This window comes from Hippopotamus amphibius, chromosome 3, assembly GCF_030028045.1.
Source record: "Hippopotamus amphibius kiboko isolate mHipAmp2 chromosome 3, mHipAmp2.hap2, whole genome shotgun sequence".
NCBI lineage: Eukaryota > Metazoa > Chordata > Mammalia > Artiodactyla > Hippopotamidae > Hippopotamus > Hippopotamus amphibius.
In genome coordinates, this window is record NC_080188.1 from 42,235,490 (window position 1) to 42,251,663 (window position 16,174).

A 16,174-nucleotide genomic window follows, 5' to 3' on the forward strand; every position below is an offset into this window, starting at 1 on the left:
AAACCTGTAGATAATCAGAGGACAGAAAGGGAGAAATCAGGTGAGCAGCAACTATGGTGCTGAAGTAAGTCTTGTATGTAACAGGTATCCAGTCTCAGAAGCCAAATGGGTGCCTGCACTTAGGTAGTGTTCAGGGCCAAGGATGGCCAGCCCAATTCTCATTAGATCTTAGCTATTCGCTATGTTCTAATTACCAAAAATAAGTTGAGCATAGAGCGCACATAAATATCTCTTCTTAAAACATAATTGTAAAAGTCAAAATGTATCAGTATGAATCACCTTTTCAGAAAGATAACATTTAACAAATACATCTTCAGCCTTCACAAAAGAATTTGTAGAATTTATTTGCATTTTCAGTAATGTACACATTCAAGAGGAAATACTTATATGTTTCCAGTGATACAATTATTTTTAGATTGGAAGTAATTTTTGATATACCATATTGAAATAGATAAGAATTTCAAAAAGTTCAGTAAGACAATGGATGTTATTTACTTCTTCGATTATATATCAAATACTGAGATTAAAACTTTAGTTAGACATATCATTAAGTTTATAATGGGTAAAGAAAGTAAAATCTTTAATCTATTTATTAAATTAATGCAAAGCTGAATCCAATATAAACATTTCTCTTTAGTGCTTTGCATTGATATGTATTTACTACAACATATCCTTGGTTGAATAGGTCTGCTAACATCTTACATCTTTGGCATAACAATTAATTGATGAATTTAAATTTGTAGAAGATAGAGACTAAAAACTAATATAATAATTGCATCTTTCAAGTGAATATTTGTTTTTTGACAGAAGACTACACCTTGATTATAAATAGCAATTATAGATTATGAGCATTAATGATTTTTAAATATAATGAATTGACATTTAACTTCAATATTATCAATTGTACTATAAATTAACATTTTCATAAAATTATTAAAAATTTTTCCTATTTTCTTGTTATTTTTTCTAAAAATTATCTATTCCCCCTTAACGTATATACTACTGACATTCTCTGTCACTGAGAAAAAAATCAGTGATTCAGTTGATCTCTTGTTTGCAGGCTGTGCTCAGCTTCTTGCACTAAAGGGCACACAAGAATACTTGCTGACTAAAGGCAGGAATGTACATATGATTATCTATGGTTTAATGGGAATTTGTAGATCTTTCCTGGTGTGAAGCACCATCACACTTATTGTCAATTCATGCTCTGACCCCAGTAACACTGGGAAAGCAGAAAGACTTATTTTTATGACAAGTGAAATCATTACTCTTCTAATAATGGTCTCCTATGATGGTTTCCTACTTTGTATATCCTAGAGGAACTGTGAATCTTATTCTCTGTGTTCCCTGTATCTATCAACTTTGGCTTACATTTTGCGTGTTCCCCAGGATTTAGCATATTGTCAGTCAGCATATGACTTAAGATTAAAAATAAAGAAAAAATTGATATAATGAATAGAATAAACATTAAATTATTTATTAGTGTACCTTTGTCAGGAATGTTTGAGGAAGAGTGTAAAGCCAGCTGGAAAAGACAAAGGAAGAATGGGACATGCCCACCAGTTAATGCTATTGTTAAATTCTAGACTTTACTTTAAAATAGAGAGCAATGGGAATTTTGAAAACAATATGAAGATGTCATGTTTTCATTAAGGTCATTGTGGCTGGAATGAACAGAATTGCCCATACAAGACTTTACCAAACTTAGAAAGATCTATTCTCTCTTTTTCTTCTTTCCTGTTTTACCAAATTTTTGACAAGAAAACAAACAGCATTTTGTGACCAAGAATACAGCAGTTGCCACACAGGCCAGCAAGAACCCAATCACATCCAAGGAGTGGTACTGGAACCAGGTGAGGTCGTGGGCAGCTGGCCTCAGGTGCTTGGCTCCTTTGTGGCGCATGACAAACTCAATCCAGAAGACTGCTCGGTCCAGGGGCTTTACAGGCTGATCATGGTGAATTCTTGATAACTTCATAGCATTCTCTTTATAGCTGGTAGGCAAAAACATAGAAATTATAGAGCTTTGTTTTAATTAAAGGTAAGTATAGGCTACATGATATATGCTATGCAAGCCAAAAGCCATAGGTATGTTGAGAAAAACATTTTAATTCTTGCTGTAACATGAACTGTAACATGGTTGCATAGCATGTTAAAGAGTTGTGAAAGAGGGGTGTGGAAGAAATATATTCTTAGCAGAATGTGGTAAAATGCAAACATATAAAAAAGATGGAGTAAGTCAGTTGTAAATGTATAGCCTCATTTTTCCAAGAAGGAATTTTGGTATTGTGTGAATTATAGTTTCCAGGATTGTTCCAGACCAAGACTGTGAATAACCCTATATTGAGAGAAAATACCCATTAGAGAGTCCATAAGCGTGGCCTCTAATGTCAGGCTAACTAATGATGACAGATGCAGGAAACTGATAGTCAACATTAGTGAGCCATTTTTGCAATGTCTGAGATATTGACACTGTGATAATTCCTCCATTGCACACTTTGTGATGCAAAGGACAGTGTCTATATATTGGCAGTGTCAGGACTGGATGAAGATAATAGCATAATTTTAGAAATGACAAAGGCATGGATTTTGAGTTTTTAATGTAAATAGAAATATCTCAGTAGGATAAAGCCCAAAATCAGTGTGGCATCGCAGTAGCACTAGTTAACTCCAATAATCTCTCAAACAACAATGGATATAGGTATGTCTTCAAAAGGCAAGTTCTGTCTTCACTTGAGATTTCTTGGTGGTTAAGCCAGAATTAGTATGTTTACCTTTGGTTTTGTGTTAGAAATAAAAGTTCCAACCTGGAGACATGAAGATGACAGAAGGTAAAGATGTGAAGAGATGTCCTGGTGCAAGTTGAACACTTTTGGGGTCAGAGAAGAAGAAATGTAATCATCATTCACCGGTGAACATGGTACACAACATCCAGCAGCAAGGGGGAGTTTACTCGCGTGGTTTTTTTGTTTGTTTGTTTTGTGTGTGTGTGCACAGTGAGGAAGAATAGTCATACTCTCTCTTTTTGTTATTTTTGTTTCTGTTGTGTTTTCATACTTTCTTTCAATTTGGATTGAAATATAAGGTAGGACCAAAAGAGTAATTGCATAAACTTCATCCTAATACATTTTAAGCAAACTACAGTGGGGATAAGAGACCAACTGTCCAAATCATATTTTTATTCAAAGTTTTCTCCATCTATAGACACAGATTTAAAATTTGAAATATGCATATACTTGACAGATAGACTTGTACATGTGAATCCAAATAAAAAGAAAGTAAGCTTTCCTACAAATGAGGTAGGACAAAACATGACTATGTTCATTAAGATAATTATTTAATCTTTATTGTACACTATTTTTTATGACTGTTATGTTAAAATATTATGAGTACTTGAAATTTCTATGGTTTATGTATTTAAATGTATTTTTTGTGTTCTTTAATTCCTTTAAGAAATAAGAAAATGGAATATAAATACATTATATATACACTTTACACTAAACACTTTTGTTCTCAGATAATTTCAGACTTGGAATTAAGTTTAGGATTAATGTTAAGGTATTTTTTAAATAAATAATTTTAGATATTTTCACATCAATAGTTTTCAAATCAACCAGAAAATTTAGTAACCCTTCTATAAAATGAAGTAAAACTTTTAAAAATTACAGCATTTACCTACTCTGATATTTAGTAAAATGAATCAAATTATCAGCAATTAACAACTTGGTAATAGCCTAATAGATTGGACATCAAGGTCATCATTTAAGAGAAATAAAAGAACATGGTAAACCTTGCTGAAGCTCCTAACCTCCCTTTCCAGCTCCCGATGATACCTCTAATAATCTGAAAATTATGATTTGAATATGCCTCAACAAAAATCTTTTGACTGGAATGTGGGTGGGAGGGGAAGATGTACCACCAGGGCTGACTTTTTAGGATGCATTCAAGGCAAATATTGAGTGTCTTCCCTTTCAGAAATGAATACATTGACCACTTTGTCTAGAAAACCTTGCGGCTAGGGCTTTAAGAGATGGTTTTTCACAGAACAGTTTCACTAAAAAAAAGCTGCACAAAATTCCGTTCAAGTTTACCTTCTCTCCTACCTCCTGAATTGCAGGTTTCAGTAATGTGAATGGAATGTTATAGCTATCCTTCAAGTTTTGCCTCTGAACAAAAATAATTGAGTCTGAGATAATCTGGAAACAAATTTTAAAATAAGGTATCTATACAAATTTGGAGCAAATACTGAAAGCAAGATGAAAAACATGACTTGACAACAACTTACACAATATTGGGGGAAAACATAAAAATGACAGACTTAGAATGTAATTAGGCATAATACATATTTCAAGGGAAGAAGAGAGTTTAAGTAGAGTAAGAATGTGAGAGCTATGAATAAGAGCTCAAAGATAAGATTATGAAACAAGAGGAGGTAATAAAAGACATAGGTGAACTATTGAAATTAGTTGTTAAAAATAGCACTTTAAAAGATTAATAAAAAAATTACAAACAGCAAACAATGTTCATGAAAAAGTGAATTTACTAATTTATCGACTATTTGAGGGAATCAGTGAATTAAGAAAAGTAAAAAATGATTAGCACAATGAGAAAATAATAGAGAAAGAAAACAAACTCAAATATTTGAACATAGGAAACATTAAAACCTGATGTCCCTAAAATAGAGATTAAAAAATGGAAATAAAAGATACAACAAACAAAAATTAATTTCTGAAAAGAAAAACTGAATAATTTTCATTCTAGATTAACAGTGTTAAAAGGACACGCTATAATCCCAGGAAAACATAGAAAACAAATTATAAGGATATGTCATATTTGTTTCTGAGTTTAAAAAATAATATCTATTTGCAGGATGAACATGAAACTCTTAAAAATTAATACTGATCAGAAAGTCCTCAACACTCTACAGCAGCATTTAAAGCTAGAAGATCATGAGTAACACTGCACAGTTCAGAAGGAAAGGAAAGGAGAACTAGGTATGTTATATTCAGATGGGTGTCATTCTCCTATCAAGGCAGTGAGCAAATATTGTTAACCATTATTTCAGGGAGTCCATGAGTCTTTAATGAAGGAAAATTCCAAATGATATATTCAGTTAAGAATGGATTCAAAATATTTTGAAGTAAAGAATCTCTGATTCAATGGTGAACATTGATTCTTTCAGAATATGTAAAAAGATTAAATTACTGTGAGGAAAATAAGTGCCTTAAGTATTGACAAATTAAAATTTTAAGTAATATCTATTAGAAATGAGATTACTTCCAACTTCATGGAAGTAAACTTAAAATCTTTCATCTCAAAATTAAAACAATATGTTTTAATTTTAGCCACTAAAATTAACACTATGTATACGTATATTAATTCTTAACCTTGGTGAGATCTTTCAGAGAAAAAAAATTAAGATATAATGATATGTATCTAAAGTTTATATAGTTTATAAATATGGTTTATAAATTTAGCCAAATCAGATAAATTTAAAATTTTGTTTAAAAATCCATATATAGTATCAATTGATATTTATAAAATTATTAACTACTCTACTCCTCCCTGTATACATGCATATACTGATTAATGATATACCCTCAGTGTTAGCAATGATTATTTTTGAATCGTCAATATTGGGTGAATTATAACTTCCATTTTTGTACTTACTGAATGGTTATAATATTTAAATAAACATGCATATTTATTTATAAAATAAGCAGATTATCCAGAAAAATATCTAAGAATTTATGTAATCACTAACATTATTTATTTTGAAAAAACAAAAGAATATTTGAATCTTTGTTTTCTTTTTCAATTTCAGACAGTTGCTTCAGCAATTTGGGAAATGAAATAATAAAATGGTTTTTAAATGGTCATGTTATAATTATTTGAAAATACACTAGTCAGAAATGCATGAAACACAACATTTTTGAGTGTGATGGGTAACATAATTAATACTACTTTAAAAGTAGTAGTACTTACGAAGGCTCATTAATGACTGTTCTCAAGGCATTGAGCAAGTCTGCACTTGTCATTGTGTTTATGTTCACCTCCACAGCTGCTCCTTTGGCCTTCATGTGAGCAATGTTGTCAGGCTGATCAGCAAACATGGGAACTCCCACCATAGGCACCCCATGGTAGATAGCTTCATAGATCCCATTGGTTCCACCATGAGTGATAAAAGCTTTTGCTTTGGGATGACCTAGTTTGGGAATTGGTTGAGAAGTGGGTGAGGATTTCATGATACATAATATATTAAAAGAATTTCAGAGAGACATGGTGAAAAAACTACTGGATAACTCAATGAAGAAGGCAGTATTTTCTACAAAAGCCAAGAAGATGGGGAATTGCTATCTCAGAAAATCGTGATCCCTGAAAAAGATGGAATTAATTCCCTCTGCATTGTCTAGAAAGACTTACAGAGGAGATAATATGTGAACTGAGATTGAAACTTGAAGAGTGATGAGAGTCTTAACTGAAGATTCTCTTTTGTGAACCAGAGGAAGCATCAATCTATAAAACTAATGGCCAATTCTTTAATTATATCTGCTCTAAAACTGCAAGTAAAGTTTGGATATTTAAATATTTAAAATGTGTATTGAATTTACTTGCTGTTAAACAGCTACTTGTCCATCATCCAACTGTACAGCTTTTTTTCCTTGGACTTACCAAGAAGATCATTCTGTGGTAACCAATCATAGAGCTGAGTATTGGCACCTAATGTGACCGGATTCTTTCCTTTGTATCTCCATAAAACCTGTGGAAGACAGTGCTTTAATTTTACAAGTAAAAACACAAAATTAAAACATTTTAATGCTGTAGAGTTATTTAGAAATCATATAGGCCAATATTTCAAAGTCCAAGAATATTTGAAAACAAAGATTTCAAATATTCTTTTGTTTGAATGAACACCCTAGTTTTGTTTTTCTTTTCTTTTCTTTCTTTCTTTTTTTTTAGCTATTTGAAAGCCTGTGTTGAGGTGTTACATGAAGTAAACAGAAGTTTATAAAAAGTTCAAACAACTGATGTTCATGTATGTCTATTACAGCAGTTAACTTTTAAGTCATAAACGAAAGAATATTGTGAAGAAAGTTTTTCCAGAAAAAGTATACCAAAATCTGAAAATAGCAAATATGACTTGATGTTCTGAAAAGATAAATTAGAATTATAATTTGGAAGTTTTTTTTTTAATTTAAGAAACATAGATCGTGTTCTAGATAATTTTTTGGATATTCAAGATATATCATAGTTTAAATCTATAACATTATTTTGTTTTCAGATATTTTATAGCTGGTGTGAGTGCAGATTACTTTCTTGTGCATAAAATACAATTGCCTAGAGAAGGTCATGAGCATAATGTTCTTCCTCATTTCTTTATATTTTGAGAGGAATTGCTAAATTAGAGAGAAGCATAGTTTGATTCCCTCCCTGACAAGCTCCAAGGCATGACAGCTGTATTCCACAGCTTCAGACAGCTCCTGCTTTCTTAGAATCAATTCTGGGCCTCAGTTCACAAATGTAGACAAGTCCAAATATTTTTCACTTTCATCTTCTTTTTCAGTTATTTGTGATTATGATCCAGTATGCATGGTAGTTTATCAAGGAAGACTTTATTCTAAGGAGAGCTGTAGTCCTCTGTGCCTAACAGGCTGAAGATCCAGTGGAAACAGGCAGCTCTTTTCTAGGGACAGGATACAGGGGATTTTTCAGGTAGCCTCAAAGACTGACTCTTGTTCCGTAGGTTATGGTTCCAATGGGTGAGGCACGTCCCAGGCAAGAAAGCAGCGATGGCTGAAGCAGAGCATCACTGGTGCCATAAGTAAAGAGTCTGGGACATTGACATATTGAGTGATTTATCCTTGCGGGGGGGCAGGGGGGTGAGGGGTTGCGCATGTCCTTCTCCAAATTCTGAGTTCTGAGCATCCTGCTCTGCCCTCAATGGCCAACAGGTGGCGCACAAACCCGTCCTTTCATAGCCCATCCTCCTTTCTGTGATCCTTGAGAGGAACATATAAAAGAGGTAGTTTGCAAACGTTTGAGAGATAAGGTAAAACGGTTTCCCTTCACTATTTTTGAAAGGGCTTGTACTAAATGTCTATTAAATATAGCATTATCACTTAAAAGCTTTTGGAAGTGAGATTGTGAGTGAAGAAATAGAAAATAAATAGGACTAGTTTAGGCAGAATGTGAGGGTTAAAAAGCATAAAAACAAACATGAATACTATGTAAATTTACTTGTCATGAGGCCATCGTAGCTCTTAAGTGTCAAATGTAATGTTTTCCAAAAATATACGAGGATGAGTCAAAAATTATCCATACTCTGGCTGTAAAATTTATTTTAATTAACTTTTAGGAAAGACAAATACATCATTTTTCAACATAATCTCCTTGCTTTTCAATACATTTTGTCCAATCTGTCAACAAGCTTTCATATTCCCTCATTAAAAAATGTTTTAGGCTGATCTGCGAGCCACGAATGCACCGCTGTCTTTAATTCTTCATCAGAAGTGAATCTTCATCCTCGTAGGACTACTTTCTAGGGACCAAACAGGTGAAAGCCCGATGGACCAAGATCAGGACTATAGGGAGGATGCTTTAACATCTCAAAACGAAGTTTTTGCAGAGTGTCAACAGTGTGGGCAGAAGTGTGCAGATGTGCATTGCCATGTAAGATCACAATGCCCTTGGATAGCAGTCCTCTGTGTTTAACCCAAAGTTTAAGCTTCAGCACAAACTTTTTGAAACCTGTCTCTCATGGATTATTTCATAGGCAGAGCTATGGCTGATTTGCAAATGATTTGCCACATGATTCACTGCCACTTGTTTATTTGACAGAATCATTTCACGTGTACACTTAATGTCATCATCAGCTGTGCATGTGGACGGGCGTCTGGCTTCTTCTTGGTGGCTAACACTTGTACAACCTTCCTTGAACTTCCCTATCCATTCATATACACTTCTTTGCAACAAAACACTTTCTCCATACTGTGCACAAAGTCTTTGATAAATAACGGCACCAGGTACCGCCTCAGACCACAAAAAACGAATCACTGCACGCTGCTCTTCTTTTGCTCATATCACAAGTGGGGCATCCATTTTTGCTTGCACTGCAGTTACAAATGAACTGGTGTAACACATTCACACCTGCACAGCAGTGACTGGGGAGACAGTAGCCTTGAACGGAAAGTGCTGATAAGACTGTGGCCAACAGAAGTTTTAATAGAACCGAAGTGTGGATAATTTTTGACTCATTCTTGTAATTAGCTTTAAATTTTTTTTGTCTGCTTTTTGGATGATTTGTTGTCTTTCTCCCCTCCCTCCCCCTCCCTCCCTTCCTTCCTCTCTCTCCCTTTCTCTCTCTCTTTCTTGTTTTTGAGTGGGGATGAGATGGAGGATTTGTTTACACTCCATTATTTAATGAAATATCTTGTTAGGATGCTAACATTTTGTTACATAATTTTCTTCTTTTGGGAACTCTGTATGATGAATTTCAGATTAAATACTAATAGGTGGCAAACTCTTTAACAGAAAAGTTTAAAAATAAAAATCCAGAATTTTAACAGGCCTAATTAGTACACTTAACAATTATAGAGTTTTATATACTTTAATGTGAAAATATAGAGACAGGGTATTTTGTGACTGGAAGTATATAAAGAGTAAAAATCTAGAATTAACAAAATTAAAGTTAATTGAGTGTCATAAATTAGAAAATACACACTGGTAATCACATTAGGATTTTTAATTGTTTTAACTGTAGAAAATTTAGAAAGATTAGGCTTCTATTTCTAAACCAACTACACTTTAATTGAGTCCTAATAAAGCCTAGAGATATAAAGTGTATTTTTGTGCATGATTCCCCTCTACTCTACGTGAAATCTCTCTTTTCCTGGACCTTGGAGCTGACACACTTGTGAACTTTTAGGAAAAGTCAGTGCAAGTCATAAGGTTTCAAAGAGTAAAAATGTATTAGAATCTTAACATTTTCACCTCTATTTCACTGAAAATAAATGACTTCATAAAAAGATGTATTTTCGTAGTCATGTGAAGCCTCAGTAGGTAAATGGTGAAATGTGCCTGAAATACATTTTAATGTTTTGAGACATTTTTACTTAAAGGTGGTGCCAGTTCTGCTCAGTTTGTGACGAGTTACAAGTTTCATCTGGAAAGAGTAATATTAGCCACACACACTCCAGCTGGCACAGTGGCTGCTCCCAGGACTGGCGTTTGTACTAACCTTCTGTGGAATCTGGGCAAGGGCTGAGGCTATGAGATTGGCTTTTTCTTCTGTGAGGTTTTTGACCATTGAGCCCAGAGAAAACACCACGATGCCATCTTCACCTGAACTTTGGACAAATTCTTCCATTTCCTGCAGAGATAAAATTACCTCTATTACACAAGTGCAAGACCACAGGGGGAAAAAGCCTCTCCTACACTTCCAAATAGTGTTAGGGACATTGCTAGACTGATTCTGTCTTCTGCCACATGGAATTATCTAGTCTCTTTAAGGGGAAATGAATATCTGAAAACTATGGCTAAAATATATAGTGAGTGATTACACATAAAGACATGGAATCAAAGCATTACACAAAATGAATAGTGCTAAGAGGCAGATGTCTTCATGGTACATGGAACTATTACTCCCAAGGCTTAATTTTATGAACCAAGAGTGTTGTTTGCAAACTTGTAAAATATTCCTTGGAAGGAAGCCTAAAGAAGGGTTCTGAACTAGGCTATTAAAATTTTTAGCATGCCAAGTTACAGCCAATAAATTATGAATAACTTGATCTAAATTCCTGTTAGGCATTGAGGATATTCTTCTCATGTTTATTAGTTCCCTGATTAATAGGGCTAAAAAAGATGTTTTAAGAAACGGTGTGTATAGTAATATATTTGAACAGATGATAATGCAGTTAAATTCCTGCTACAATCATGATAACACTTACGAGACAGTGTTTCTCTGCCTTCCCACAAGAGTGTGACACTAACTGCATGCCCAAAATTTGAGCCTTAGCACTGAAGTAAAATATGCATTTCTCTGCAAATAAAATTCTCTTGATCATCATTTATAGTTGTGCAAATGGGGCACATCAAAGTCTGTGATTGAGGTCTTTCACATAATCTATGTGAATGTCACCTTCTAGAGATGTGTTATCTCTTTGCAATTATTTGTGGTCACCTTGTAATCACTGATGTTTCTCAGTTTAAGGCTAGTAAAATTACCAGCAGGACAATGCCATAAATTAAAGTAGACTGCTATTTTTAGCTTAGTTACTGTTAAGAGAATATCCGATGTCCTGGTAATTGGTATTTTACTATTTTGATTCAACTCCACAGAAGATGGTGATTGAATAAAAAACATTAAACACGCAGACACACACACACACATGCAGGCACATACACACACAGGTATATTAAGACTTACACACTTACCTGTTTGATTTGGATTCTTGATTTAACTCTCATTGCTTTTCTATTCTGTGTATCCAGTGACTGGCATAATTCTTTCACCAGAGATATAAGATATGACTGGTATTCATATTGCCCAAATATCTACATTAATAATTGGGTTTGGAATGGAATAATTTTCCCCTCTTGTGAAATATGCCTGAGTCATTTTTGTGAAACTGTCTGCATGTGAAAAGTGGGGGTGGAAGGATAAACACAATAGTATGGCAAGGTATTACCTAGTGAGCCATGGAATATGTCCTGTCTCTTTCTGTACCTTTATTTTAGATATTGGTTTATTATCTCCAGTAATAACACTCAGTAGAGCTTGTTTTCAGCTATGACTCGGTATGAAAAGCATATTCAGAATCTTGAAATGAATTTTTTTAAATTTCAATATCCATCTTACCCTAAGCAGAAATCAAGAACTCTCCTGGGAACATCATTTAACCCACTATCTTCTACAGAGGTTATGCTCGTTTACCTACAACACAAGCAAATGAATATGTCTCTTTATTGCCTATTGATAAAGATAGTTAAATGCAATATATGTACTATGCTTACCTATTATTCTCTTTTATTTCTCAATATTTTCTTCCAATATTTCTGGCAGTCCATATTTAGTCTTTGATAACATTGGAATATGGGTATATGATTTCCTTTTTCACTCCAAAAAAACCCTGATATCATGGTCATAAAGAACCAATTCAGCGTCTGGGTTTCTCAACTTTATGATTTCTACTATATGTGGATGACTCCCAATTTCTTTCTAATGCTCTCTGCTGAGACTGCAACCTTGCATTAACCAGATGATTTCTAGAAGTCTCCACCTGAAAATTCCTTTAACTTCTTAAAATGAATTTGAAATTGAACTCATCATTGCCATCTCAAAAAACTTTTTTCAACCAACTATTTCCTGGCTCATGAAAGCATCTTTATCACTCAAGCGATCATAGTAAACATCCCTGTTCATAACTAGATCGTGCTTGCGAGGAAGACGACAACAGTCTCCTTAGTGATTTCCAAGGCTCCAGCTTCCTGTTCTTCAATCCAATATCTACACTGTGGACACACTGATATTTTAATATGTCACTTGGAAGACTTCATTCTTCTGCTTAAATATCGAAGTAAAGTAAAAAAAAAATAAGTAATATCATTCATAAGAGACCCCTATGATTTTGAAAATAGATTTGGAGTAGCAAACTAAAGATATCCGGCAGCATAACTCTATTGTTGACCCTGTAAGCTTTCAAGGAAAATCAGGATTTTATCATAAGGTACCAAAAAGCCCTCCACTATAAATAGACTTACCTTCGGTAATGGTTTGGCAGGTTTACAGTGCAATCCTCCTACAAACTCAAAGTTAGGTAAGTATGGACGAGGAAATTCAAAATCCCAATATGTCCTGATTAGCCAAATTTCTGCTTTCCCCATAGTCTCACATAAGGTAGTGGGTCTTCCTGGAGAAAATGAAGAAAGTTGGTTGGAAGTTATTAGCATTTATATTTGCTGGGGAAAAATTGCACCAATAATTTTCTCATGTGCTATTAAGCAAAAAAATTAATCTAGTTCCTCTAAATTACTTATCACTTCTAGATGTTAAAAGGAAAGGGAATTTAAAGTAATAATGAAGGAGGGAGGAAGGGAGGGAAGGAAGAAAGGAAAGAAGATAGGAAGGAAGAGAGAGAAGGATGGAAGGTGGGAAGAGGGAGAAAGAATGGGTAGTGAAAGAACAGTAATATGTAAAATAAAAATTAATTCAGTAAAATCAAATAAAACAAAATTCTTTTACAAAAATAAGTTCTTTCAGGAAATGAATTCAATCAAAACTTTTAACCAAGTACTGATGGATTTAATACTGTTTCTCTCCAATTAAATGACAGATGACAGATTAGCCCCATCACATTTACACCAAATTAACTCTCCATGGTTTTCTAATTTCCAGTCAGGACTATATTTCTACCTTTCGGCTTGTTAACAGATCCCACCAATATCATTTTACCTTATCTTGCTAAGTCAAATCTTATCACTTCATTGATTTGCCATTATTTTCTCAGTAGGAAATCCCTGAGTAATTTATACCTAATACAATCCCCTTTGGAATGTAAAGTACAAATGCATACACTATTAACATCACACACTTCTTTTAGTGTTACCTTTAAATGATGTTTTTTGAAAGGGACAGATTCTAAGTATTCATTTTAGGAAATTTTTGGAGAAGAATGAGTATTTGCAAATTACCAAGTCAGTCATTCATATACACATAAAACGTGCTTTGCATCTAAGTAAATAAAAATTCAAATGAGAATGTTCCTTTCTTAAGGATTCTATTCAAAATTGGTGATCAGATATACCCCAGACTGGATAGCCTCTGTTTAGAATTGTTACTTCTTTGTAGTGTTCGGCTGTGTGTCTGAAGTTACGTAGGCAATGATTTAATTTGATAATAAAGAAGCGATTTCCAAGGACACTCAGCTTGCAATTGCCAGAGATTAGACTGCTTCAGTTTCCCCACCAATATGTTATTGTTCTTTACATGTCTTGTTCCATGTGTATGACATCCTACCTTGATTACTAAGTCCTTAGGTGAAATTATTGTGCAAACCTGTAGACTACATTTTAAGAAAGATCTAGCTTAAAGTATAAGCTAAAATTCTATATTTGAAGCAGTTATGCCCACTATGAAATACAAAGCCAATCAAATGTGAAAACAAAATTGAGCAAAAGTACACAAAAGTTGTTAAATAATTTCATAAGACATTCTAAACATTATGCTGAGGACTTGTAAAACAAAAATTTGGAATTAAAGTTTACCACCAATCTTTTTCCTATAATTTTATTTTTGCACAAAATAAGTTATGAACACAGTGGAGAATTATATAAATAATTGATAAATGGCCGTTAAATTTGAATTACCATGTATCCAATCTCTCAGTGGTAAGTCATGCAAGCTGTAGATAGCAATCTAGAGATAACTTTTCTAGGCTCCTTAGGTTATTAGTTTCTTTCAAAGGCATGTAAGAAAACTAACATGCATAATTACCATATCACTCTTAAAAATTAATACTTTATTTTTTTTAGAGTAATCCTTGGATCACAGCAAAATTGAAGGGGAAGTGGAGGCATTTCCCATGTATCCTTGTCTTCACACATGCATAGACTCCCCTGTTATCAACATCCCCCAACAGAATGGTACATTTGTTACAACTGAAGAGCCTAAGTTGAAACATTATAACCACCCAAAGTCTGTGGTTTACATTATAATTAACTCCTAGTATTATAAATTCTGTGCTTTTGGACAAATAATAAAGACATGTATCAATCATTACGGTATCATACAAAGTCTTGTCACTGCCCCAAAATTCTTTTGTGCCCTGCCTGTTAATCTCCCACCCCCATCCTCCCCCCGGCAACCATTGATTTTTTTGTTGTCTCCATAGTTTTGCCTTTTCCAGAAGGTCAGAGTTTGAATCATACAGTATGTAGATTTTTCAGTTTGAATTTTTTCCTTAATATTATGTTCTTAAGGTTATTCCATGGTTCCACATCTTTTCGTGGCTTGATAACTCATCTTTTAGGGCTGAATAATATTCCTTTGTTTGGATCTGCCACTGGGTTGCTTCCAAGTTTTGACAATTATGAATAAAACTTCTATAAACATCTATGTGCATGTTTTTCTGTGAACATAAGTTTTCAACTCCTTTGGGTAAATACCAAGGAGTGTGACAGTATGGTAAGAGTATGTTTACTTTTATAAGAAATCACCAAAGTGTTTCCCAGGTGGGTGTACCATTTTACATTTCCACCAGCAATAAGCAGAGTTCCTGTTCTACAACTTTCCAGATTTTGGTGTTGTCAGTGTTCTATATTTTGCCCATTCTAAGAGGTGTATAGTGGTATCTCATTATTATTTTAATTTGTAATTCCCTCAAAACAATTGACTTGGAGCATCTTTTTATATGCTTATTTGCCAACTCTATATCTTCTTTGTATTGTATCTGTTATTGTCTTTGGGCCACTATTTAATCAGGTTTCATGATTTCTTCTTGTGGAGTTTTAAGTGTTTTTTAAAAACATTTTGGATAAACAGTTCTTTATCAGACCTGTCTTTTGCAAATATTGTCTCCCAGCCTGTTCCTTGTCTTTTCATTCTGTTGATGTTGTATTTTACAGAGCAGGATTTTCTAACATTTTATTGAGGACTTTTGCATCTATGTGTATGAGAAATATTGATCTGTAGCTTTCTTCCCTTGCAATGTCTTTGTCTGGTTTTGACATCTAGGTAATGCTATCCTCATAGAACAGAAATTCTCATGAGTTAGAAATTAGTCCCTCAACTTCTATCCTCTGAAAGTGTCTAGAAAGAATTAGGATAATTTCATCTTTGAATTCATTTCTCTTACATGTTTTTACCTCTTCTTTTTTGGTTTTTCTTATGATTTGCATCTCTCTGTTTACACAGTTCATCTTTTCTTACATGCTGTCCACTTTATCCACTAGAGCCTTTAGCATATTAATCAGAGTTGTTTTAAATCCTCATTTTGATAATTACAACATTCTTGCCATTTCTGGTTCTGATGATTTTTCTGTCTACTCAAAATGTGTTTTTGCCTTTTGGTATGCCTTGTAATTTTTTCTTGATAGCCAGATATGATGTGCTGGGTAAAAGACACTATGTAAATTGACTTTTTAAATGTGGTGGTGAATTGTGGGGAGAGAAGCATTC

At 33.8% G+C, this 16,174-nt stretch overlaps 1 protein-coding gene across 5 annotated transcripts in view; it reads right to left on the reverse strand.

The window, feature by feature from the left end:
- Positions 1-319: 319 nt before the first annotated feature.
- LOC130849423 (UDP-glucuronosyltransferase 2A1) overlaps positions 320-16,174 on the reverse strand; it is a 47,418-nt gene continuing 31,563 nt past the window's right edge. For 3 of the 5 annotated variants that reach the window (XM_057728301.1, XM_057728304.1, XM_057728303.1), the window contains 5 exons: positions 12,760-12,908; positions 10,238-10,369; positions 6,673-6,760; positions 5,986-6,205; positions 320-1,994 (listed from right to left, as the gene is read on the reverse strand). In XM_057728301.1, the coding sequence (XP_057584284.1) occupies positions 1,715-1,994; positions 5,986-6,205; positions 6,673-6,760; positions 10,238-10,369; positions 12,760-12,908 (869 nt within the window). In that variant the 3' untranslated portion in view covers positions 320-1,714. Of the gene's footprint in view, positions 1,995-5,985; positions 6,206-6,672; positions 6,761-10,237; positions 10,370-11,433; positions 11,571-12,759; positions 12,909-16,174 lie in introns of those variants that run through there. The other 2 variants (XM_057728305.1, XM_057728302.1) reach the window with 2 other exon arrangements.